This window comes from Malus domestica, chromosome 08, assembly GCF_042453785.1.
Source record: "Malus domestica chromosome 08, GDT2T_hap1".
Taxonomy (NCBI): domain Eukaryota; kingdom Viridiplantae; phylum Streptophyta; class Magnoliopsida; order Rosales; family Rosaceae; genus Malus; species Malus domestica.
The window spans coordinates 28,064,902-28,091,014 of NC_091668.1; the positions used below are offsets into that span (position 1 = coordinate 28,064,902).

Genomic DNA, 26,113 nt, shown 5'->3' on the forward strand with positions numbered 1-26,113 from the left:
CGGATAGCGGTGTCCCAGTCATGGGAAGCCCAGAACAAAATAAATTGTGGGTGGAGAATGCGGCAGGATCGTCGACGTTTACCACTCATATCAAGCGGAGTCGGACTGATACTGGTCAAATATATGATAGGAGGAAAAAGGAATACCCACCGCCAATACCGTTGCTAGCACAGACAGGGAATTTGACATGTCGTATGCCCTGGAGTTTAACCAGACATTGCTACAATGGAAGGCTGGTCCTCAAAGGAGAGAAAGTGAAGCATCAAGAATACTTCGAAGCCCTCCGTGAGAATGGTCGGCTTGTCATAAACCTTGTACATCTAGACGACGTGAAGAGCGAGGAAAATGAAGAAGAGCTCGAAATGGAAGAAGACCTCCAATTCAGCAAAGAAGTTGACGCCGGTGAAATTAAGACAGAGCGATTGGATGATGATGAGGATGAGGAAGATGACGATAAGGATGATGCTGAATCTGTCAACAATGTGGAGAAGGCAATGGCTTTGGTGACATATAATTCGGTGCCTCAGCCTCGTTTGGGGATGACAAGCAGTTGTAAGAGGCATCAAAATCTATCCAAGCATTTCAAAAGTGAAGGTGCGATGGTGGACTTGGTAGAATCGTCATCATTTGTTTCCTTTGGGAATGAGAGTGATCCCAATAACCCTCAAGACACCAACACTTACTTTGCACACCCAGATTCGGCTCCTATTCGTCCCTTAATAGTTAGTGTCATGTAAGCTTATAACGAAAGCAATTATAGGCTATGAGGTAGCATAGAAGAGAGTCATATAGAGAGCACATGAGGCAGGACCAACGTTGGTTGGATTTTTGATAATAAGTTCTATTCCCAATATTGGATAGCTTGTTTAGGAGAAGTACAATATTCACTTATATATATAACACAGCGGGATTTGGGCTAACGAGTCTATTGATCCTAAAAACTACCGAGTCTACGTGGCACGCATGTCGAGTAATTAATAAGCTAACTACGTCATTTGGTTGTGTGTGGGGATTTCAAACTCGTCGGCCGAGCTCGGTCGGGGAGTAGAATGTGTTGATGTCGCATTGGGTGCGCTGCTAACTTCTTGATCTTGCGATTGCGGCCGAGGAAGGAGCACGTCTCGGCCTTTGGGTTTTAGAGCTTGAAGACAAGGCTACTAGTTCTGCGAAGTTCAATATCAAATTCAGCTTTCAATGTGCCAAACGTAGTAACCTGTAATACCTCACTTCATCGAGAAGGCTGATGAGATGACCTCTACCAACAAGGACTCGAAAATCCTTGTCGACCGAGACTTGGATAAATAACCAGTCGGTCTCGAAGCAATTTTATTTATCCAAACTGAAGGTGCTCCTCGGTCAGCTGATTTTACAGCTTTAGTGCTGCTTATCCAAATTGAAGATGTCTTACAGCTCCAGTGCTCGGTTGGGCGTGGATCAGAACCAACTCAATGCATGAAGTTATCATGCAATTATCCATCCAATTTAAAATCTCCATCATTATCTCCTTCCAATTGACCACTTATTTGTCCACGTGCAGCCATGCATACCACGCTAATTATTCATCAAATGTAATTTTATCCTACTTGGCATTACCACATGCTTTCTTCCAACTACACGCAATCCATGCAAAGCAAAACACCTCCTCTGAAACTTTATTATCGCACGGCACTTAAGCCACGTGCACAGAGCCAACCCAAAAAACATGCATTAGGATATAATCTCCATATTGTACAATTCTCTTGTAGATGGTACGTTTGGAATTATCCCCTTGCGATTAAAAACTTCAAAAGCTATCTAGACCAGGTGCATTCAATTTGATATCAAACTTCGAAAATAAATCCCCACAACCAGTCAAGCCTTATCTTCGATCTTCTGATCCGATAGCATTTCAATCTTTTGGACTCCTTAATTATCTTTGTACTTTAGAAATAATATTCAATAATTCCTCAGATAACATCATGATTATTAAAATCATAATAATATCTAGACAAATTATTAATCAAATTATCTCAATCTTCTTTCAATCCAACGGCTCAGAATTTTACTCATTCTATGGCCTCGATTGCTCGGGCCGATAGTGTAAAATCGGGTCCAAACAGAATCATAAATAGGTATCGGACTCAACAAAAATATTAAATCGTCCTTGCTTTCACAAGATCTTTCACTTAGAAGTTGATAAAAATACCTCTAAATTGTAGTGTTAGTGATTAGATGGTGAAGTACATTTGCAGGACATGTATAGTCTATAAATGAACCCGTTTGAATGGACGACATGGTGTTACTAGGAGAATTTTTTTAGATATCAGGAACACAAGTCATGTTGTGTACTATTACACTTGTTTTCAACGGACGATATGCATGTTGTTAGATGGAGAAATATTTATAGATATCAGGAACATAAGGCTTAATATTTACCCTTGCGATCATAAGAACGGACAACATGACGCACACTCGCACTTGTATTGAACTCGCATCACAAGTCGCACTACAAGAAAAATGGGCTAAGAACACAATTGATTTGTGCCCTTCTCATTTTCATTGAGCACAAATACATATTTGTGCGTTTTAAATTCCATTGGACACCAAAATTTCTCAAATGTGCCCTCTGCCTAAAAAACACATTAGTTTGTGTTGGGTATTTGTGCCTACTAAATTTTGAACACAAAACTTTGTGTCCAGCTTGCATGTAAGAGATGGAAAATTTTTAATTAGTTTACAAACACACAATAGTGTCTTTTACATTTACTTTTTTCCTATTCACAATTTGTGAAAATATCTAGTTGCAACCAACTTGAATTATTAGTGAGGGAATCTAATTAATCTATTATTTTACTAATTTTCTAATGAGTTTTTGTGTCCTGTGGATTTACTCCTTTCTTCACTCCATCACTCTTCTGTCTCTCTCTTTCACGTAACCCTCTCTCTCACTAACTCTCTCCACTTCTTCACTCATTTCTCTGTCATCTCCCTCACCATTTTTGTGCTCACTGCACAGAAAACCGCAGCATCCATCTCCACCTCACTCTCCACTCCGGCGAACCTTGCCACCAGCCAAACACCACACTGCCACCCTCGCTCTTTCACAGTCTCTCTCTCCCTCTCGACTTCTTCCTTAACATAGAGAAGCACAAAAGCAATAACGGCGGTAGAGCTACCGATCTGCGACAAGGTAACCACTAACCTCACCTTCCTCTCCTCACTGCAGACTCCCCATTACCTTTTGCTTTCTGGAAACAAAAGCCGACGCGACGAATTGACAAGCTCTGTCGCCGATTGACTTTCCGGTAAGATTTTCTGTCGAATCCAGTATGGGTGAGTCTCGAAAACACCTTAGTTGGGGTTTTTAAGTTATTTAGAGACGTTTTCGTGCACTGCATGCCTAATTTGGTAAGGTTGGATACAGTTTCAACTCAGGGGACAAATTCCCTAGATTCCCTGCGAGGGCTGTAAGTTTCAGGCTGATTTTAGGCTATCACCGGTCACCCAATGGCCCTGAGGAAGGTACACTTCGAATCCTTACCTTCATAGCTTTGTTTTGGCTTTTGAATTTTTGAAAATGGTTGTGTTTTGGACTAAAACAGACTCTAAAACCCCCGGCATGACTGCAGTGTTGGAAATTCAAATCAAAACAGGTTGTAAATGGCAGCTGCTAGCTGTTAGTTTCTTTACAGGTTGTATTCACACTTGCTGCAACTACAAAGACTAAAGTTTCCTTCATGTGCCAGTTGAAAGTGTGTTGAAAGACAGCAGTTGTGTGCTGCCATGTGATGTGCTAGCCGAAACTATGTTGATTGCAAGCTGGAAAGATAGCTGCATATGTGTGCTAAGCTGTCCAAAGTTCATATGATCTGTTTGTGTGTGCTGTTGTGTTTATTTTATTAAAAGCACTTGAGTGATCTTTCTTTTCTGCTTGTATAAATAAGCCTCATGTAAGGCTTTAGTGGTAAGTCTCTGATTTGTCATTCCATTTCAGAAGTGTGTTTGCAAACTGTTTTAAATATATCAAAGTGCATTGTTTTCCAAAGCTTGTAGCTTCCCTCATTTCTCTATTTCTTTGTCCAATTTTATTGAGAGTGCAAAGTGAGAGGTGTGATAGAGTTTGTAAACTTATCACCCACATATTTTGGTATTGAGTTAGTAAAGTTTTCAATACTAACAATTGGTATCAGAGCCAGAATACCATTCTGGCAGGTGCAGCAGTTATGGCATCCAACTTAGTGCAGCTCCAAGTTCCCATATTGAAGAAAGAAAATTATGAAAGATGGTGCATCCAATTCAAAGCATTGTTTGGAACACAAGAGCTATGTGAAGTTGTCAGTAGTGGGTATGTTGTACCCACTACCGAGCAAGAAGCCACATATACTGCAGATCAAAGGAACACTCTCAAGGATTTACGAAAGAATGACCAGAAGGCGTTGTATCTTCTCTATCAAGGATTAGAAGATTCAACGTTCGAGAAGGTTGCAGAAGCAACAACGAGCAAGCGAGTATGGGACACACTCAGTATAATCTACAAAGGAGTAAATCGAGTCAAGAAAGTGAGGTTACAGTCACTTCGAGCAGATTTTGAAACTGCTCACATGAATGAAGGGGAGAGCATCTCCGACTATCACTCAAGGCTCATTGTGATAGTAAATCAGATGAGGAGAAATGGCGAGAGACTCGATGAAGTATGAGTTGTGGAGAAGATACTTCGGTCACTCACATCTAAGTTTGAGCATGTGGTGACTGCCATTGAGGAATCCAAGGATTTGGAGGCGATGAGCGCAGATGAGCTACTAGGATCCCTCCTAGTTCACGAGCAACGCATTCAAAAGAATGCAAGCCCCACAACACTAGAGCAAGCTTTGGAGTTAAAATTGAAAATTGACAAACCAAATGAAGGTCGTGGGCAGTGGAACTCACGTCGTGGGAGTTCATCCAACCGTAGCCGAGGACGCCCGAGGAAGAGGTCGAGGCTATGAACAAAATCGAGGTCAATCTCAAGAGTGGAGATCTACCCAAGGAAAGGCGCATATCCAATGTCACACTTGCAAGCAATATGAACATTATGCAAATGAATGTTCATATAAAAATGGTGAGCATGTCAACATGGCAGAATCAAATGGAAATGCTGGTGAGGAATTTACAGTCTTACTAGCACACCATGATATTAGTAGCCAACAAGATGTTTGGTATTTAGACTCTGGTGCAAGCAACCACATGTGTGGAAAGAAAGAGTTTTTTGCCGAACTCAAAGATGGGCCTTATGGATCTGTGAGTCTTGGTGACTCCTCAAAGCTGCCAGTTGAAGGCAAAGGGAAGATCAAGATCATCCAGAAGGATGGTAGAGAAGAATACATTTCCGATACTTACTACATACCAGGTATGAAGAGCAACATTCTGAGCATTGGTCAACTGCTCTAAAAAGGGTATATTATACATATGGAGGATATGTTTCTCACTCTCAGGAATGCAAGGAGAAAACTTATTGCACGTGTTCAAATGTCAAAGAACCGAATGCTCCCGTTGAAGTTGAACACAAAGATTGGGAGTTGCAACATCGGTGTAATGGAAGATGAGTCGTGGAAATAGCATCTTCGATTTGGCCATCTTCATTTCAATGGCCTAAAGTTGCTGTCAAGTGGAGGAATGGTTCGTGGTCTACCCCAGATTGAAGTCACACACTAAGTATGTGAAGGTTGTGTGCTTGGCCAGCAAGCACGACTATCATTCCCTGTTGGTGATACATGGAGAGCAAAGGCACCACTGCAGATGGTACACACGGATATATGTGGTCCATTAGATCCTATGTCTTATGGAGGTAATAGGTATTTTATTACTTTCATTGATGATTTTAGTAGGAAGACTTGGGTTTATTTTCTCAAGGAGAAGTCGGCTGCCCTAAAAATCTTCAAGGAGTTCAAGGCACTCACAGAGGCTGAAAGCAACCATAAGCTTGTGGCTGTGAGATCAGATAGAGGTGGAGAGTACACCTCCAATGCTTTCCAAGCATACTGCAAGGAGCAAGGAATTAGGCATCAACTGACTGCTGCCTATACCCCACAGCAAAATGGGATAGCCGAAAGAAAGAATCGAACCATCCTTGACATGACAAGGTCCATGCTTAAGGAAAAGAATTTACCAAAAGAATTGTGGGCAGAAGCTGTAGCTTGTTCGATTTATTTGTTGAATCGATGTCCAACAAAGAGTGTCAAGAGGATGACACCACAAGAGGCTTGGAGTGGATACAAGCCGAGTGTTGCACACCTAAGAGTTTTTGGGTGTGTTGCATATGCTCAAGTTCCAGAAGCCAAGAGAAGGAAGCTTGATGATTGAGGTGAAAAGTGTGTGTTTGTGGGCTATAGTGAAGAGTCCAAGGCATACAAGCTTTACAACCTACTAACTGGCAAACTAGTGGTTAGTAGAGATGTCATCTTCAATGAGGAAGAGGCATGGAAGTGGAACAACAAAGAAGTCAGTAAAGAAAAGATCGTCTCCACTTATTTTGAAGAACCAGAAGTTGTACCACTTGTTGAGCAACAAACTGCTCAAACAACCACAACAACTCCATTGCACAGGACTGCAAGGAGTGGTCCTACATCTAGTGAAGAAAGCAGCTCCTCAACTCCAGTGAGGCTAAGAAGTCTCACCGAAATATATGGACAAGAAGAAGAAGAAGAAACCAACCTTTTCTGCTTGTATGCAGACCACGAGCCTCTCTCATTCAATGAAGCTGTGGAAGAAGATCGTTGGAGAATAGCCATGGAGGAAGAAATCCATGCCATCGAGAAGAATGACACTTGGGAGTTGACAAAGCTCCCACCAAATCAGAAGGCTATTGGTGTCAAGTGGGTGTACAAGATCAAACGCACTGCAGATGGGAGTGTGGATCGATACAAATCAAGGCTTGTAGCAAAGGGCTACAAACAGAAGTATGGAGTGGACTATGATGAAGTCTATGCTCCAGTTGCAAGACTTGACACGGTAAGATTGCTAATCTCTCTTGCCGCTCATCATAAATGGAAAATTTATCAACTAGATGTCAAGTCAACCTTCCTTAATTGAGTACTTGAGGAAGAAGTATACGTGGAACAACCAGAAGGCTTCCAAGTACAAGGAGAAGAAGATAAGGTGTATCGTTTGAAGAAGGCTTTGTATGGCCTCAAGCAAGCACCACGAGCTTGGAACTCAAGGATTGACAACTACCTTCACCAAAATGGATTTCAGAAATGTCCATACGAGCATTCAGTTTACATGAAGAATGGTGCAAAAGGGGAGTTCTTAATTATTTGTCTCTATGTAGATGACTTGTTGTTTACAGGAAACAACGAAGCAATGTTCTGTGAGTTCAAGCAATCCATGTTCAGTGAATTCGAGATGACTGACAATGGATTAATGTCATACTTTCTTGGCGTAGAGGTGAAGCAAGAAAGTGACGGTATCTACATCTCTCAACAAAAGTACATGAGAGATATATTGGAGAAATTCAATATGGATAAGTGCAATATTGTCAACACTCTAGTTGCAACTGGATTGAAGCTGTCTAAGGAAGGAGAAGGTGAGTTTGTAAACTCAACCGTGTACAAAAGCTTGGTTGGAAGCCTAAGGTACCTTACAATCACAAGACCTGATATAGTTTATGGAGTTGGACTCATGAGTCGGTACATGGAAACACCAAGGGAGTCTCATTGGCTGGCTGCCAAGAGAATCTTGAGGTACATAAGAGGTACTCTAAACTATGGTCTGTTTTATAATTTTGGTGAAGATGCAAAATTATTTGGTTATTCAGATAGTGATTGGGGAGGTGACCAAGATGAAAGGAAAAGCACAACTGGCTATGTGTTTTTTCTAGGATCAACAGCTTTCTCATGGACTTCAAAGAAGCAATCAATTGTTGCTTTGTCATCATGTGAAGCCGAGTATGTTGTTGTAGCCTCAACAGTGTGTGAGGCAATTTGGTTAAGAAATCTATTGAAGTCAGTGTGTCATCCACAAGTGGAATCGATTGTGATTCATGTGGATAACATGTCTGCAATCAAGCTTGCAAAGAATCATGTTCAACATGGAAGGAGCAAGCACATTGATACCAGGTTCCATTTTCTAAGGGACCATGTAAAGCAAAAGACAATCGAACTTGTCTATTGTCACACGAAGGAACAAGTGGCAGACATCTTCACTAAGCCACTACCAGTTGAATCATTCCGGCTGCTACGTGAAATGCTAGGAATGAAGGCGTTTTGATTTGAGGAGGTGTGTTGGAAATTCAAATCAAAACAGGTTGTAAATGGCAGCTGCTAGCTGTTAGTTTCTTTACAGGTTGTATTCACACTTGCTGCAACTACAAAGACTAAAGTTTCCTTCATGTGCCAGCTGAAAGTGTGTTGAAAGACAACAGATGTGTGCTGCCATGTGATGTGCTAGCCGAAACTATGTTGATTGCAAGCTGGAAAGATAGCTGCATATGTGTGCTAAGCTGTCCAAAGTTCATATGATCTGTTTGTGTGTGATGTTGTGTTTATTTTTTTAAAAGCACTTGAGTGATCTTTCTTTTCTGCTTGTATAAATAAGCCTCACGTAAGGCTTTAGTGGTAAGTCTCTGATTTGTCATTCCATTTCAGAAGTGTGTTTGCAAACTGTTTTAAATATATCAAAGTGCATTGTTTGCCAAAGCTTGTAGCTTCCCTCATTTCTCTATTTCTTTGTCCAATTTTATTGAGAGTGCAAAGTGAGAGGTGTGATAGAGTTTGTAAACTTATCACCCACATATTTTGGTATTGAGTTAGTAAACTTTTGAATACCAACATGCAGGTCATACTCTCTCTGCACGTGGTAGTGTTGTGGATGGCGCATGGAGCACAAGCACCTCCATCGAAGGAAATGATTAATATACGTTTGAAATCATTGCCTTGTTTTTTTCTTTAATTTATAATGTTGATTTTTTTGTTGAGTTTCATCAGCATGTGACTGATATGTCAAGAAGAGAAACTATGTGCAATATTTTCCTATTCCCATCTGATGTTTTCAAATGTTTGATTCAGGTTGTAGGGTATTTCCATTTTGTTATTTTTTTTTAAAAAAAAAATTAACTAATAGGGCACAATTACAAAAAATTGTGCTAATATGAATTTGAAATGTTATCTGACATAGGTGTGAATGCTCAAGATTTTATCTTTGTAAAGAGAGAAAGAAGAAAAAAGTAGAGAGGAAAAGAAAAAGAAAAGAACTGTGAGAGGAAGGGAGGGAGGGGAGAGGAGTGAATCCTCTTCCCTCTATGGTTATGACAGTATGAGGACCCAGTAATTTCTCAACAGAATTAGTTCCTCTCAGCTGGTATAGTTTTTAACTCAATATGCTACTTACACGTATGCATATAAACGGCTTTGACCTGAACTCAAAAACTGAAACCTAAGCCCGTTATTGATGGAGTCTATCTCCTCCCCAACTTGAATAAATCTTAAAGAGGTTGGAATTCCTCCTTCTGAAAGCGTTAATTTCTAAGGATAACACACTTCGGCAATATATCTTTTCGTTCAGGTTTTGAACATTTCGTTGCTCTTCAGTAAGGCAGAAATTCAGGTAGTCTTATTTGAAGAGAAAGTTACTCAAGTAACTCAACATAATAGTAATAACAAACAGTTAAAAGTTAGTTAGGAAAATTACCACACTTGTAACTTTCCTTTACTCTGTTAGTCTGTTGTATTTAGCTTCCATATAAATACTCTTGTAACTTATCCTTTGGTGTAATGAAAATCATTTCCCAATATGGTATCACTTGCCTAAAGTCTACCGACTAAGATCCTTCGTACGCTTCCTCTCATTTTCTTAGTCACCAAACAGGTCTCATTCCTGTCATTTTCTCTCTGCAATCCACAATCTATGGCGGCCAATTCTTCGACTTCTTCTTCCCCAGTGATCGCGCACCATCCTTCTCCTCCTGTGCTTGCTGATCCTCATTCTTCTTCTCCAAATCCTCATCCTTCAGTTCCGCTGCACACAAACCCTAATTCTTCAATTCAGGCCTCGATCAACTCGATTACGATACACAATATCGGTAGCATGATTCAGACTAAGCTCAAGCGCCATAACTATCTTGTGTGGCGATTTCTCTTCGAGCCGATCTTTCGTCGCTACAAACTTACCAGTATTGTTGACGGATCTGAACCTCCACCGCCTCAGTTTCTTGCTGATGATTTTGGTCGATTCACCTCTGTTCCCAATCCAGACTATGAATTGTGGTATGAGAAGGATCAGAACATCATTATCTGGATCAATTCCACACTTTCGGAAGATCTGATTCCTTTCACTGTTGGCGTTCAATCTGCGCGAGAACTCTGGCAAAATCTTGAACGGCGGTTTGGCGGTGTATCTCGTTCTCACATTCATCAACTCCATTCAACCTTGCAATCTGCCAAGAAAGGTTCATCTTCTATTTCGAAGTATCTCTAACGCATCAAAGAGGCTACTGATGCTCTTGCCGCCGCTGGTGCTCCTGTGGATGATCATGATCTACTCCTCATCATTCTAAATGGCTTACCTGATGAGTATGATTCTTTTGTGGATTCTGTTCAGTTTCGACTTGCTGATACCACTGTTGATGATCTTCACGGATTTTTGTTAAGTAAAGAAATGGCTCTTGCTCGCAAGCATTCCACTCAAGGAACAAATTCTGCACCCTATCAAGCTTTTCAGTCTGTTCCAGCGTCTTCACCTCCATTCCTTCCTACACCTCAGGCGTATATTGCTCAGCCTCCTCCTTCCTCTAATTTCAACAGAGGCAATTTTCAGCGCAATAATTCTCAAAAGAATTATAATAATCGCAATCAATACACTCGTAACCACATCAACAAGAATGCTTCTAATCGTGAAGGAAATCGTAGTGGTGAAGGATTTCGTAATGGTGCTCGGTTCTTTAACAATAATTCCAGGAATGTTCCTTGTCAAATCTATGAAGACACTAGTCATCAAGCGATTGACTGCTCCAATCGTATGAATCCCAATTTTCAAGGCCGTATTCCACCAGCTAAGCTTGCTATGTATGCTCGCTCAAATGCATCTTCTTCTCCTCCGTGGCTACTTGACTCTGGAGCAAGCTCTCATATGACCAACAACCTCCAAAATCTTCAGAATCCACAAGCTTACAGTGGCCCCGATAAAGTCTACATTGGAGACGGCCAAGGTTTGCCGATTTTCCACTCTGGTTCCTCGTTACTTCATACTCCTTCTGCTACTTTTAAATTACAAAATGTGTTGCATGTTCCACACTTGAAGCATGATCTTGTTTCTGCAAATATGTTTCTTAGAGACAATTGGTGTTCCTTAACTCTAAATCCTTTTGACTTTCATGTCAAGGATCTTACTACGGGGATGATGCTTTTTAGAGCTCCTGTTCGCTGTGGTCTCTATCCCTTTTCTGCATCTTCTCAGTCTTCATCGAAGCATCATGGTCTTACTGCACTCAAGGCATCACAACACACTTGGCATCAACGTTTGGGGCATCCAACGTTCAAGACTTTGCAATTTGTGATCTCAAAGTCTTCTTTGCCTTTATCTACTATTGTCAAACAATCTTTCTGTTCGAATTGTGTTTTAGGCAAATGTGCCAAGTTACCTTTTCAGAATTCTATTTGTCATTCTTCTAGATCTTTAGAGTTGGTTCATGCGGATGTTTGGGGTCCCACTCCACTGTCTTCTATCAGTGGATATCAATTCTATGTCATATTTGTTGATGACTTTACTAAGTACACTTGGTTGTATCCTCTCAAACATAAATCAGAAGTATTTCAAGTTTTTGTTCACTTTCAAGCTCTTGTTGAAAATTTGTCTGGTCACAAAATTGGAACTTTGAGATGTGACTCAGGGGGTGAGTTTATTAGTACTCAGTTCAAACAGCATTTGTCCAATCATGGCATCCATCAACATTTTAGCTGTCCATACACTCCTCAGCAGAACGGGTGTGCAGAACGGAAACACCGACACATTGTGGAAACAGCCAGGACACTACTTATTGCATCTCAGGTTCCTCATCAATTTTGGGTACAGGCATTTCTCACTGTAGTTTATCTCATTAATCGGCTTCCTCCAACTGCTAAATCTTCACCCTGGGAGCAATTTTTCAAGAAGAAACCAGATTATACTCAGCTGAAAATCTTTGGTTGCAGCTGCTATCTTTGGCTCAAGCCATATACACAGTCCAAACTCGACCCCAAGAGCAAGTCATGTGTTTTTATTGGCTACAGTTTGGTTCACAAAGGTTACAGATGCTTAGACCCCTTCACCAATAGAGTGTATGTCTCCCGGCATGTCTACTTTGATGAAACCACATTCCCATTTCATAATCCCTCTCTTGTTTCACAGCTACCCTCTTGTGCTTCCTCCTCAGTCAATCCTTCCTCATTTTCCCTTACCTTTCCCAACCTTTATTCTTCATCCCCTCTTACTCCTTCTATTACACGTTCACAATCCCTTACCTCTCCCCCTGTCTTTCAACCTCCACTATCTGTAAGTCCTACTGAATTTGCATCTAAATCAGTTTCTGTACCTGCACTTGTCTCAGTTCCTAATATTGTCCCAGTTTCTGATATTGTCCTTGTCCCACCTCCAACCCTTCCTGTCTCTACTCATCATATGCAAACCAGGTCAAAATCTGGAATTTTTAAGCCCAAGGCCTTTACTGCTACCAAACATCCTCTTCCTTCCAACTTAAACACTGAATTTGTTCCAACTACATACATTCAGGCATCCAAATATCCCCATTGGAGAACTGCAATGCAGGATGAGTTTAATGCTCTGCAAAATACAAGAACTTGGACATTGGTTCCCTCTGATCCTTCTTACAATCTCGTTGGGTGCAAATGGGTCTTCCGGATTAAAAGGAACCCTGATGGTTCTATGGACCGTTATAAAGCCCGGTTAGTAGCTAAGGGCTACAATCAGCATGAGGGTATTGATTACAGTGATACGTTTAGCCCAGTGGCTAAACCAGTTACAATTCGACTTCTTCTCACTCTTGCAGTTCAGTCTAATTGGTTTCTGCATCAATTGGATGTAAGTAATGCGTTCTTGCACGGCTCTCTCAAGGAAGCTGTGTATATGTCTTAGCCTCCAGGCTTCATTGATCAGGACAAATCTTCTTATGTTTGTCACTTGCAAAAATCCCTCTATGGCTTGAAACAAACTCATCGGGCTTGGTTTGAAAAACTGCAATCTGCTCTATTCTCTATGGGATTTAAGGCCTCACAATCTGATCACAGCTTGTTTGTGTTGCAACAACCTGTCTTGGTGGTTGTTTTGGTTTATGTTGACGACATTCTTGTCACCGGACCTTCTTCCACAGCCTGCACTAATGTTATCTCTCAACTTAGTGATCAGTTTCCCATTAAGGATTTAGGCGATTTGCATTTTTTCCTTGGTTTGGAGGTTACCTGAGCTTCTACAGGGATCTTTATTCATCAATCTAAGTACATCTTAGATCTTCTCCGACGCACTAAAATGGATGGAGCAAAGCCCTGCACCACTCCTCTTGGTTCTACTAAGCTTGATCTCACTGGTTCTCTATTGGATAATCCAGAGGAATATCGCTCTATTGTTGGTGCTCTTCAGTATCTTACATGGACTCGTCCGGATCTCTCCTTTTCAGTAAACTTGGTCTGCCAGTTTATGCATTCTCCTCGGGAACCCCATTTTCAAGCAGTGAAGCGCATACTCCGTTATCTTAAGGGAACACTTGGATATGGTCTCTGGTTTCCTAAAAACTCGACTCCTCTTACTCTCAAAGCATATTCTGATGCTGATTGGGCAGGCTGTTCCTAGGATAGACGTTCTACTGGGGGTTTTTGCATCTTTCTTGGATCTTCTATCATCAGTTGGAGTGCCAAGAAGCAACACACCGTTGCTCGTTCATCCACCGAAGCTGAATATAGGTCCTTGGCACACACTGCTGCTGAATTAACATGGATCTGCAAATTGTTCACTGATATCGGTTTCAAGCTGCCTTCTCTTCCTCAAATTTGGTGTGATAATGTTTCTGCGATTGCCCTTGCTTCCAACCCTGTTTTCCATGCTTGTACCAAGCATGTGGAAATAGATTACCGTTACATAAGGGAACTTGTTCTTGCCAAGTTGCCGACTGTCCAATTTGTATGCAGTCAGGATCAACTTGCTGACATTCATACCAAATCCCTTCCCAGGCAACGCTTTCTTTTTCTCCGGTCCAAGCTATCACTTCAACCTTCTCCGTTTAGCTTGAGGGGGTGTGAAGAGAAAGTTACTCAAGTAACTCAACATAATAGTAATAACAAACAGTTAAAAGTTAGTTAGGAAAATTACCACACTTGTAACTTTCCTTTACTCTGTTAGTCTGTTGTATTTAGCTTCCATATAAATACTCTTGTAACTTATCCTTTGGTGTAATGAAAATCATTTCCCAATATTATTGTCGTATAATTTGAATCATCTGTACCATATATACATACAATTATAGAATAGTTAATCAAATTATTCTGAAGATTAGCTACTACTTTAGGATAATATGATCCATTGCATGTATCTGTTCATGAATTAGAGATAATCTTTTAATTATATGAATCTGCCTTTGTTGCACATGAACAAGATGTGTAGATTTTGATTGTTTTATTTTATTTTATTTTCATTCATTGACGGAGGAAAAATTCAAACTTGAGATGTCTTCTTGATTATTTAAAGGAAGTAACACTAGACCGGCCAATAGCTAGTTTATTGAAGATGAATCAATATGTATTTGCACACTCGTAGTTTTTGTTCATTATTGGATGGTTACACTATGGTTTGTAGTTACCACCTTTCTTAGTTGCCTTCAATCATGGTTGTTGTAAGTATTGGTTGTAGTTATCATCTTACCTAGCTGATAGGTAAGGCGACACTGAGGTTTTGGGGCCTTGTGAGAGACTTAAACAGGGACCTTTGGAAGGTCTAAAATTTTATATGTTGACATGAGAATTGATGTTAAACTGTGAGGTAGTAGAGAGTTAATGGTGAGTTTCAATTTTAAGAGAGTCACTGTATCTTATTCCTTAATAATGCTCTTCAAATATTAACATTTCTGCCATGTACGTATGACTGGTGTATTTGAATGCTGGTGTATTGTTTATGATCGGGATCTGTTTGTTTACGTGTTAGTGAGAAGCTACAAGCCTACCAACTAATTCACTAAATCCCTATGGAATCTTTTCCTTCTTCAGGTAAGATATATATAGTTGCCCGCCATGGATTCGGTTAGAGGACAAGGAGGCATCCAGATGTTGCTAACAGCAGAACAGGATGCTCAACAAATTGTGAACAATGCTAGAAACTGTAAATGCATTCTTATGCTAATTTCCGCAATTAACGTTCTCTATGTGCCAGAGATTTATCGGTTTGTTATTTTTTCCTTTTAACTCTTGATATGGATCCTCCAAAATAATTTTACGTTCTTCAGCGAAGATGGCACGCTTGAGACAAGCTAAAGAAGAAGCTGATAGGGAAGTGCAACTCTATCGCATGAATATGGAGGCTGAGCACCAAAAGAAAATTGCAGATGTACTAACTAGTTTTTCATCAACTACCCAAATGTATCAGGGTCACTCCATTATTCCCCAAAAAAAAAAAGATCCTTTTTGTGATGAAATAATTAGCAGCATTATGATTCATACCAACATAACACACGCATAAGGGTTTTTGAATTAATTTGAGATCCTAATGATTTGATAAGTTTCTCTGATTAGCTTTAAAATTTCTGCAGACAAGTGGGAGTTCAGGATCCAATGTGAAAAGGCTCGAAGAGGAAACTGATACGAAAATTAAGAACTTGAAGGAGTCAGCCTCAAAGGTCCAATCGGATATCGTTGGCATGCTTATTAAGTATGTCACAACTGTTAAAATTTGAACCGTCTGCAGGTTTGTATATGATAACTCACTATCTTTTGTATTTAGTTGACAACTTCTCGGTTCTTCCATTAATTTTTTTTATTTTATTTTTTTTTTGGTAAAGAGTTCTTCCATTAATTTGTGTTTTTGGGTTGTCTTCCTATCCAGTCACAATATGTGTGGACAGCAAAGCGAGAGAACCCGGAATAAAGTGCATAACTAGCAGTCCGGCTAATATTACATAAACAGTCTTGGTACATGTTTCTGAAGCATGTCTTAGCTTGCAGCAGTTGTGGAAGACTTCGAGAGAACGTCAAGAGAAAATTATTATATTTTTATGTTTTTTATTCGAGTGATAATCTAATAACTTTAATTTAAACTATAAGGACGGAGATTCGAATTTAGAAAAAGAGAGAGGAGCATACTACTCTAGACAACTTTTCTAAACACAGCCTAGGTCTATTAATAAAATAGTCCAAGGAATACCGCCCCCTTGATATGCTGGACTAGCAAGACTAGTAAGATTTTACATGCAACCCAGAGAAGAATATGGAAACTGTCCTCATAAGTTAGAGGATTTAGATGGATTATTTCTAGGAGGTTGGTGACTAAAAGTTATACATGCTAAGACTGTGAGATTTAAAAGAGCAATACTATTCTTACCAAAATTTTATACCACATTTTTTTATTATCTTAAGTGGCAGATGAGTTGCACAAGCTACATCATTTAATTTCAATCTTTTTATTAATTAAAACACTTAAATAATCTTAGGTGGAAGAAGCAAACTCCTCGTATACTACAATCATCATTTAATTAACAATCTTTTTATTAATTATTGATTAACATTTTGAAATTGAATGCTAATTAATTTAGATGATGTGGCTGTCCACATCAGATGCCACCTAAGGTGGTAAACAATTGTGGTACAAAAATACTATTTACACCCAGAAATTACATCTCTAGACAACCATAAAATTGTTGCATTTTTTTAATGACCGTCATCCCAATTTGAAACTATAGAATGCCCAACTGAGTTCTAAAAGACGAAACGTTTCTAAAAATAAAAGACGAAAACAGAGAAGATGGGCGTTGGAGCATATTGATGAAAGAAAATGGTTTCACCATTGAAATTGAGACGGTTAACTTCCTCTCCCTGATTAGCTGTACTTTTTTTTTCGATATCAATAAATTTCCCCTTGTACTTTGAGGTTTTCTATAAAAACAAAAAACAAAAAAAAACAAAAGGTGACCTCTTCACGGATGTTTTACTTACAAGGAACATGAGTTGTAGTCGCAAATAGTTAATCCAACAATAGGTGATTATTTAACATTTTTGTTTTACTTTCTTCTCCACCGTTGAATTAAGATCAAACTGCGATTGACCACGATTTGCGTCTAAGAGAACAGGACTCTTGTTGAAAATAGTTTATTCCCCTAGGGAAAGAAGCCATGTGCTGCAAGGGTGGCTCCAAATTATCACAAAGGAAAAATGACCAAATGATTGCTTACCACCCCTACAAAATACATCATTTTCCCTCAGGGAAGAGCCCTCCAATTCTTTGGTCATGTTCTTGAGTCTTAAAAACAAAACCAAAAAAAATGGAATATCAACCATAACCACTACAATTTTCCTCAACAAGTAATTCACCATCCTCGGTTTCGTTTCCCGAGTATTTTCCTAAAAGTCCAATGGAGCAACAAGGTAAGTTCACAACGTAAATTGAATCTATTGAAATCTAATACGTAAACGTTCCCAGAAGGCGGTTCAACTGAATTTCTAATTCGCCGGTAAACGCGGTGGGTTACAAACTTACAGAAAGAGAACATACCCATTCTATACAAGAAATTTAGTATCATTGCGGCTCACGTAAACATTATTGGGCGCCTCTATACAGTATGCTCTGCCGGATGATAAGCCAGTCTGTTCAGTTGGAGATGTGGTTCAGAAAATGGCTTATGTGCATATGAACACGGAGACGAGAAGTAGAGAATAATCAGCTAGCACCTAGCTTTCTTACTACTGTTAAGTACTCTCTGCAGATGGAAGGCTTCGCCTTGATCCCCGCTCAAAAACCTTCTCTCCAAACAGCAAGCAGTAAGCTGCCTGAGTAACCTCTCCAGATATGAATGCAAGCAACCGTGCGAAGAATCTTTCAGGTTGGGATTTGTTGACAAGATCATTGCATTAACTGTGTCTGCTACAACTTCACGCTGAGACTCTTCAAGCAGATATCCAACCGATGATTCCCGTGGCCTTTCGTACGCCAGCAGTGTTACACAGTCCTACAGATAGAGGTGTTGTAACGATGATAAACATTAAATTTCAATGATAAAAATAAAAGGGTCTAGTTCTAATGTGGTGCTTCCAAAAGAAGCACCAGAGGAACATGTAGCGACTGAAACGCAATACAACATGCAGATTAACGAACACCATTAATATGAGTTTGCCAGTAGGTACTGTGTTTTTGTACCTCACTGGTCTTCCATATTTTCTAGAAATACATGAAATTAAAAAAATAAAAATATTTCTTTTATTACCTGAACTAGGTCCTCAAACAGCGGCAAGTCGAAGAACCTTGCCAATTCCATCCTCCCATATTTGACAGCCTCCTCCAGTGCTCCGACCTACATGACAATTTTAAGTATCTCAAGGCAGGCCAAAGAACTTTGTCATATTCGTGTAAGATCACCAAATGGCAATCAGATGCTCTATAAAATAAACAAAAACCTCATATAAGCCGGACCTAAAAGATGCCAAGCAAATAATGCAGGCTGCACCTGTTATTTGTGAACACTAAATCTAATGCGCCATTTGTTAACACTTGAAAGTAGTATAATATCTAGCCATCTGAAATGAAGTTACACAGTTCAATCCATGTTTCTAATCGTGATTTAATGGTTTCCTTCAACGCTTAAACACTGAATGTAACAAGTATGCAAGACTTTCTTGTATCCTTCCAATTCATTTAAAAAAATAACCCACAAGTATTGTCATGACTTTATCCGTAATATTCATGTTTTAATTTATCTGATGTGATACTAAAGCTAATCTCATGCAAATAGGGGAAACATACCCGAACCAATTCAATAAACTTTTGACAGTGGAGCAGAAAGCATGTAGCAGATTTATCATCCTGCAGAAAGCAAAACTTAAGTCATGACCTTAACAAAATAAGCATTATGACCAAAATTAAATTAAAAAAAAAATCAAGCATTGATCCTAAGATGGTCAAGGACAGTAACTTTACCAAATAGCACATAAGATAAAGCCAAACTTCAAAACCACATAAATAGCATTGCTATACACCCATAAAAAGTAAATTTATCTGTGATCCATAATTCACTGCATAAGCATACAAACAAAAGAATCATAAAATGTAAACAAGTAAACATGCCAAATATACTGGAATTCGTAATTATGTTAAGAATTAAGAGTAATCAAATTTATTTTTTTGGTTAGCTAAGAGTAATCAAATATTATCACAACCTTCAACTGATTTTTTTTTGCTACATAACAAAAGTTGGTTTAATTAAGACCAGATGATCAAACATTATATTAATTATTAGCAGAAGTACTTTATTAAATTGAAAACATAGAAATTTGAAACTATGAGCCTCGTGTATTTTTCAAAACATTTTCTGCAAAAAATAGGACACCAATTTGTAGGAAAAGAATACAAGACACACAATTACAGACAAAGAAATTCACATGTTAAGTAGGTAAAATACGAGATCTGCAATTAACTGAAACAATTAGGATACACTTTAACCCTCTCAAACACATGCTTTACAGAATTTACTGCATGTGCCAAGATCTGTTCAACATCGAGAGCAAAGAATTACATAAAAGTAAAAATGGCCACCAAAAGATCATTTTGAAATATTAGACAGTCTACCTGAACAATTTGGGGATACCATTCACGGAGTTTACCAAGAGCAAAGTCGATCTCCCCATTCCTAATGAGCTTCATTAGCAAATAAAAGTGGTCAGCCAGGTGCAACTCTTATACTAAAAAAAACATATGGGCTCAGAGACTGAGTACATACAACAAAGGAAAAACAAACCAAATAAGAAAACCATATATTGAACTGATTCTGCAATGCTCCCCGAACTCCCGAGCAGACAGTTTCATAAGACATCACTACAAACATTTCTTTACTATCACATCAAAGCCTTTAGAATTATTTGATTAAATTAATTTTCTATCAAAAATGTCATCCAATCAAGAGACTCAAGGTAAAAGTAAAAAAAAAGGAAAGAAGCAACATGTGAGTGATTGGCATACTTTACACCCCTATAATAAGCAGATTGGCTATGAAAAACAAAAGCAGGTAAATACATCTTCAAAATGAATTGGGGAAAAAAAAGAAGATACGTTTAGGCTGATTTCAAGCGAACCCTAACGAACACATGAACATTTCACATGAAACCATTGTATACAGAAAAGTTGTTTTAACCATGTAATAATGCAACATCTTCAATTACTTAAACAGGAAAGCACTAAAAGCACCCAAAAAAGACCTATGGCATATCTCATCCATATCATCATTTTGTGTCAGTGTAATATATCAAAAAAAGAGAAATAAATCTTTTGCAACTCAGAGATATCATGAATGTTGCAGTCATAAGAAACTGCATCTAGCTTATAACACTCAGTCAGGTAAGCATCAATTCTTTGCTCATCAAGTCCAATGGAGTTGTATTAATTATTACACATCACCAAAATATAATACGTACACATTTTTTTTCTGGTTCCTTGTAACCTTTAAGTTTATCCAAACAACTGGGATTCCAAAACTTTCATGCAAATATTAAAGAACCTCAGGACTTCGTCCCAAACAAGAAAAGAAAGCAGAACCCTATAGCAGTCAATCATTTAACTTTAAAGTGATTGTAACTGAAATAAATCAATACCTGTCTAAGAGTCTTTCTCTCATTTAGTGCAAACAGAATGTCCTGCTCATCAAAACCATTTTCTTGAGCTATATGTACTGGAGGAACAGTACTTTTACTAGCCATGTCAAATGAATTGAGCGTATCTTCATATCCATAATGTAGTAAGTAGGAGCGAACAATTCTGGTCAATAAAGCATAAATAAATTAACAATTGACACATAAAATTTTAAGGAAACCAAATTTTTAAAAATAAATACACAGTAAAATCATGACAATATCGATTCCCAGGTAAACCTTCATACTCGTTACGTTGCTAGAATTATATGTAACTTACCAGATCATAAACCTAGCATCCATCAAGTTCAACTTAAAATAGTGAATTCATATTGATTAGCAGAATAGACATGCCTATGACACCAAGTATTCTTACTTGCAGCCCATGTAGAATGCAGGAAATGCAACTTAAGTATTAAAGAAACTTATTGACTCAAATTTCAAGTTACAACCTCAGTAAACACTACAAGGAGCTTGAACTGTTTTTCTACCAGATGTACCCCATCCAGCAAAGTTCAAGATCTCCGGGAAACCTATTGCTCCTTGATCCAGCACAAGCTAGAGTTGTTGGGCATTCCCGGCCCACCAACCCAGTGCTTTCTTGTCCACAACCAGCTAAAGCTAGAGTTCCATTAAAGAACGTTTTCATGGGGCTCCTCAGGGAATTTCAATATTAACTGGGGAGGCAGATCTGACTTTACAAATTGTCAAGGTTATCAATGCTACATTTTATCTCAGGGAATTTCAATATTAACTGGGGAGGCAGGTCTGACTTCTACAAATTGTCAAGGTTATCAATGCTACATTTTATCTTACCAACCCTCAGAACACAACCACCTAAAACAATCTGAATTGTCTAAATTCCAAATTTATTTAAAATCTGGTTGAAAATTCAGTATCAGGGACTCAGGACAAGGAGCAGAATGATGACCTAAAAGAAATATATAAAAAAGATTTGGGTTGTGTTAATCTAGCTACAACTATCACTGAACTGTGTCTAATCCCTCAGCTACAATAGTACAATTTTAAAAAAAAATCTAAATCTAAAACTAAATCAACAAATCATATATTACACGAGAGAACACAAAATTCAAATTTTAAAATCAATTACAGCGTCTATTTATCAGGTGACATCAGATCATTCCACCTTAAGGTATATCATATATGACTAAGACATAATAAATTAGATGCCTTCATTCGAGATATCAAGAAATAATGTGTACTTACTGATGACTAACATTAGTCGGCAAAGAAATTTTTTCAATTGACATTTGTTGTTTCATCCTCTCTTGCGCTTCAAATTCCTAAGTGGATGTTAAAATTAATTTCGATTAGACAACATGATATACAAAATATTGAGCAAGTTATACTACTTCAAAGTAATCGAATCTTCACAATTATTACCTGTACAATCCTTTATGAAATAGGACTTCAGGAAAAGAATTATATATAACAGAAATGAATGAGAGAAGCAACAAATCAGTGCAGAGTATAAATGTTACTCATTCAGGAACCCATAATCCAACATAAGTATTCTGTTATTTTTCCACTTAAGAAGCCCTTTTCCTTGGCCTATGCTTTCATTCATAATTTATTTTCCACTTAAGAATTACAATGAATCAACATCATTACGAGTCCCCTATCCACTACATGCAATCAATGAACCAAATGATCCCTCATATTTTATTTTTTTCGGAATGATCCCTCATACTTAAACCGTTAAAAAAATAATACAAAATGGTTTTTTATACCCTTTCTTCTCACATACTTGCCCCTTAACTTGATCAAACAACAAAGTTCTTAAAAATCTCAAAATAAAGGGCCAAAAGTTAAAGAAAAGAAAATGAATTCAATAGTCAAACATCAGTTGCCACAACCTTAAGGTCCTGTTATCTCGCATAACTGACTCTTATGAATCCTAAGCTCATGTTGTGGAATAAATATCATAGGACTATGTGGTTATGGATTGCAACTATTTCCTTCTGTGTCTTTGGACATGCTGGCAAACCAAAATCAACAGCGCAGTTTTTCTTATTCCAGTTGATTGATTTTTCCATGAACAAGAATCAAAAGTTGCTTGCTTTAGTTAATTGCAAGAAGGGACGCCAGTGGCATTTTTACTCATTCCATATATCTGAAGACAGTATGAAAATTCACTCCTAAGAGAAGGAAAGCAACACCGCCAAAGCTTCTAGGTTTAAAAATCCACATCTTGTGGGTTTGGTAACCTATGAGAAAGCAAAACCCAAAATTTATTCTTAAAAGTTATAAAGCACGCCATTGGGAAGCTATTCCCTGGGCTAGCGTATGATGGACAGCTAAAGAACACAAAAGGGTAAAAAGGCTTTTGCCTCTTTACTACGGTAAAAAGGTTTATGCCTATTTGCTATAAGACAAACTGGACCTTACAAAAAAAAAATGATTATCATTTATCTAAATCAGAATTTACGGTTGAATTTTTTTATAGAGGTACGACAACCGATGGATAACTGATTTAGTGAAGACCAAAGACACAAGGCATATTAAATGAATCATATTTCTTTGAAATAAAAGATAAGCAATGAAAAGTATATCTTGCCTTAAGATCAAACGCAAATGGTTGCTGCCCAAAGTTAACGTGTACCCTGCAGATTAAAATTAAGCACACATCTGATAGCATGAAAACATGAATCTGAACCATCTGAAGCTGCTGCGTACATGCACAAGCAGTTGGCCAATTACAAAAGATGAACATCTAGTAGAGCTAAAATAATAGAAAAAGATACCACATACTCCTCATTTTGGCTGTGTACAGCAATGGTAGGAAATAAGGGGCCCTTGATATCCTTGGGCACTGTTCCCACCACAGCACCATTTTTACTGGAACCAACATGAACGAAACAAGATCACATTAAACACCACTCTAGTCTCAAGAGAAGAAACACCAAACGAAGTAGACAAGTCTTACGTGAAAAAGAATTCCTGTGAATCATAATTGATACCACCTCCAACTATATCCCCAGAGGTGTAGGTTGGGCCAAACGCTTCTCCTTTTCCATGTCCCCGATAAAGTAGTCCATCATCGCCATGATAGCCACAACTATTTGCCTCCCATCTGCTTCATGAAGGAAATAATTAACACAAATATCATGACTAGAATAACAGAAGTTACAGAACTTGCCAATTAAAATCGCAGTTTTCAAATCTCACAAACAGTGGAAAACACAATGCAACATGCAGAAAACAAAATGTTTTCCTCCTTTGGTTTTTCCTTCATTTCCTCCCTTGGGTCCTCCCCAGAAAAAATAAAAATATGGCAGTGGAGAAACAAACTCCCCAATTCATATCTCAACTTTTTACGGTGAGGGTTTGTATCGTTTTCCTCCAATTGATCACAAAGTACACTATTATTATCCAATTAGGAACACACAGTTCACACAATCAAAGGTCAAAAACAAATGTGCAACATAAAACTCATCAACGATCACTTATCTGCTAATAAACCCTATGTACATTGACCTTCTACTAGCTCACCTAATTAAACATAATCAGCAAAACCGAAATTAAACTTCTCTCCCATAACATCATAAGAAGATCTCTAGCTTGCAAAGTCCCAGTTGAAGATTAACACAAAATACCACTTTAAATTCCTATTTCGGTTCTTTCTGAACCTATCAGGTTTCCGAAACACCAAGAAATCCACCAACTTGAATCCACAACTAAAACCTCCAAAAAAAAAAAACCACTAATAACTGTGACAGTTAACTTTCAATCATTTTCTCAGAAACCAAACAGACCCAATCAACCAAGAACCCTCACCCGGGCTGCCTCCGCATCTTGAAGCTCTCAGAAGTAAATCCAATGGCAATATGGCCCTTGGTCCCAGCATCCTTGACATAAATCTCGAAGTAGTAGACGAGCCGCTTGACCGGAGCCGGCTTGTTAGCCTGAACTACGCCGACGTCGTGGCCGTGAAGATTGACGTTGGGGTACTTGGCGGAGAGCTTGTCAGGGGACACGACGAGGAAGCCGCCGGAGCTGTTGATGGTGTTGAGCTCCGTGGGGGCGTCCTCGTCCTCGTCCATGTCGGTCAGCCCCCGAGCAGAGGCGAGCCGCGATTGCTCGAGGAACCAAAAGCCGAGATCTCGGTCGCCGTGGTGGTGGTTGGTACTGTTATTGGAGTTGGCGGTGCTCATTGTTTGAATCTGAAACCCTACAATTCAACTACCATTTGGTGGAAAATCAGAGTGGAAGGAAGAAAGCTAAACCCTTTTCGTCGATTTGGGGGACTCAAGGAGGGAGGAGAGCAAGAGAATTGGGAATGATCTGTTACTGCCCGTAGAAGGAAAGAATCGAGAATCTTAATTTTTTTGGGTAAATTGCCAAAATGGTACATGAGATTTGCATAACTCAGTTTGGTACTTGAGATTCCAAATCGACACAAGGAGGGAGGGAGGAGAGCAAGAGAATTGGGAATGATCTGTTACTGCCCGTAGAAGGAAAGAATCAAGAATCTTTATGTTTTGGGTAAATTGTCAAAATGGTAACGTAGATTTGCATAACTCAGTTTGGTATCCGAGATTCCAAATCGATAAAAGTGATCTATGAGATTGTCCACACTTGGCCGGAAGTTTGAACAATTTTCAAAGTTTCGTAACTCAATCGTTTTTTAACCAAATTCGACACATAATATATCAAAATAAATATAGGAAAGTGTAGAATAAGATTATAACTATTTCAAAGTCCAATGGTTGCCGGAGATGGCCGGAAAATAGCCTCAAAGTTGACTGGTCCGAGTGAAAACTTGAAAACTCGCCGAAAACTAGGTAAACTTTAAACGTTCATAACTTCTTCAATACTCAACGAAATCAAGTGATTCAAAAACGAAAATTATATTTCTTGACGAGACAAAGAGAATGGTACCTTTTTAAATGGCTAACTCGCTGTGGTTTGACCGGAAAATGGCTTGAAAGTGGCTAACTCGAGACCAAGATAGCAACTTTCGAACCATTTTTTGGCCAAACCACGGTGAGTTAGCCATAAAAAAGATATCATTCTCTTCGTATCATCAAGAAATATGATTTTCATTTTTGAATCACTTGATTTCGTTGCGTATTGAAGAAGTTATGAACGTTTAAAGTTTACCCAGTTTCCGGTGAGTTTTCAAGTTTTCACGACCAGTCAACTTTGAGGCTATTTTCCAGCAATCTCCGGCAACCACTGGGCTTCGAAATATGTAAAATCTTATTCTACACTTTCCTATCTTCATTTTGATATATTATGGGTCGAATTTGGTTAAGAAACGATTGAGTTACAAAACT

The 26,113-nt window shown here is 38.7% G+C and overlaps 2 protein-coding genes across 2 annotated transcripts; one reads left to right on the forward strand and one right to left on the reverse strand.

The window, feature by feature from the left end:
* The first annotated feature begins 14,730 nt into the window (after positions 1 to 14,730).
* On the forward strand, positions 14,731 to 16,539 carry LOC103441860 (V-type proton ATPase subunit G1-like). Its single transcript, XM_008380569.3, has 5 exons — positions 14,731 to 14,990; positions 15,198 to 15,309; positions 15,434 to 15,534; positions 15,737 to 15,891; positions 16,030 to 16,539. Exons 2-4 carry the CDS (start codon positions 15,222 to 15,224, stop codon positions 15,878 to 15,880), a joined length of 333 nt encoding a protein of 110 aa, XP_008378791.1. The 5' UTR covers positions 14,731 to 14,990; positions 15,198 to 15,221; the 3' UTR covers positions 15,881 to 15,891; positions 16,030 to 16,539.
* Positions 16,540 to 17,569: 1,030 nt separating this feature from the next.
* Positions 17,570 to 25,352, reverse strand: LOC103441825 (ran-binding protein M homolog). Its single transcript, XM_008380536.4, has 10 exons — positions 24,612 to 25,352; positions 23,761 to 23,907; positions 23,586 to 23,672; positions 23,392 to 23,437; positions 22,041 to 22,117; positions 20,778 to 20,940; positions 19,759 to 19,827; positions 18,937 to 18,996; positions 18,401 to 18,487; positions 17,570 to 18,145 (listed from the first exon to the last, which is right to left on the reverse strand). The coding sequence occupies exons 1-10, from the start codon at positions 24,986 to 24,988 to the stop codon at positions 17,861 to 17,863; spliced, it is 1,398 nt and encodes a 465-aa protein (XP_008378758.3). The 5' UTR covers positions 24,989 to 25,352; the 3' UTR covers positions 17,570 to 17,860.
* Between the last annotated feature and the right edge of the window lie 761 nt (positions 25,353 to 26,113).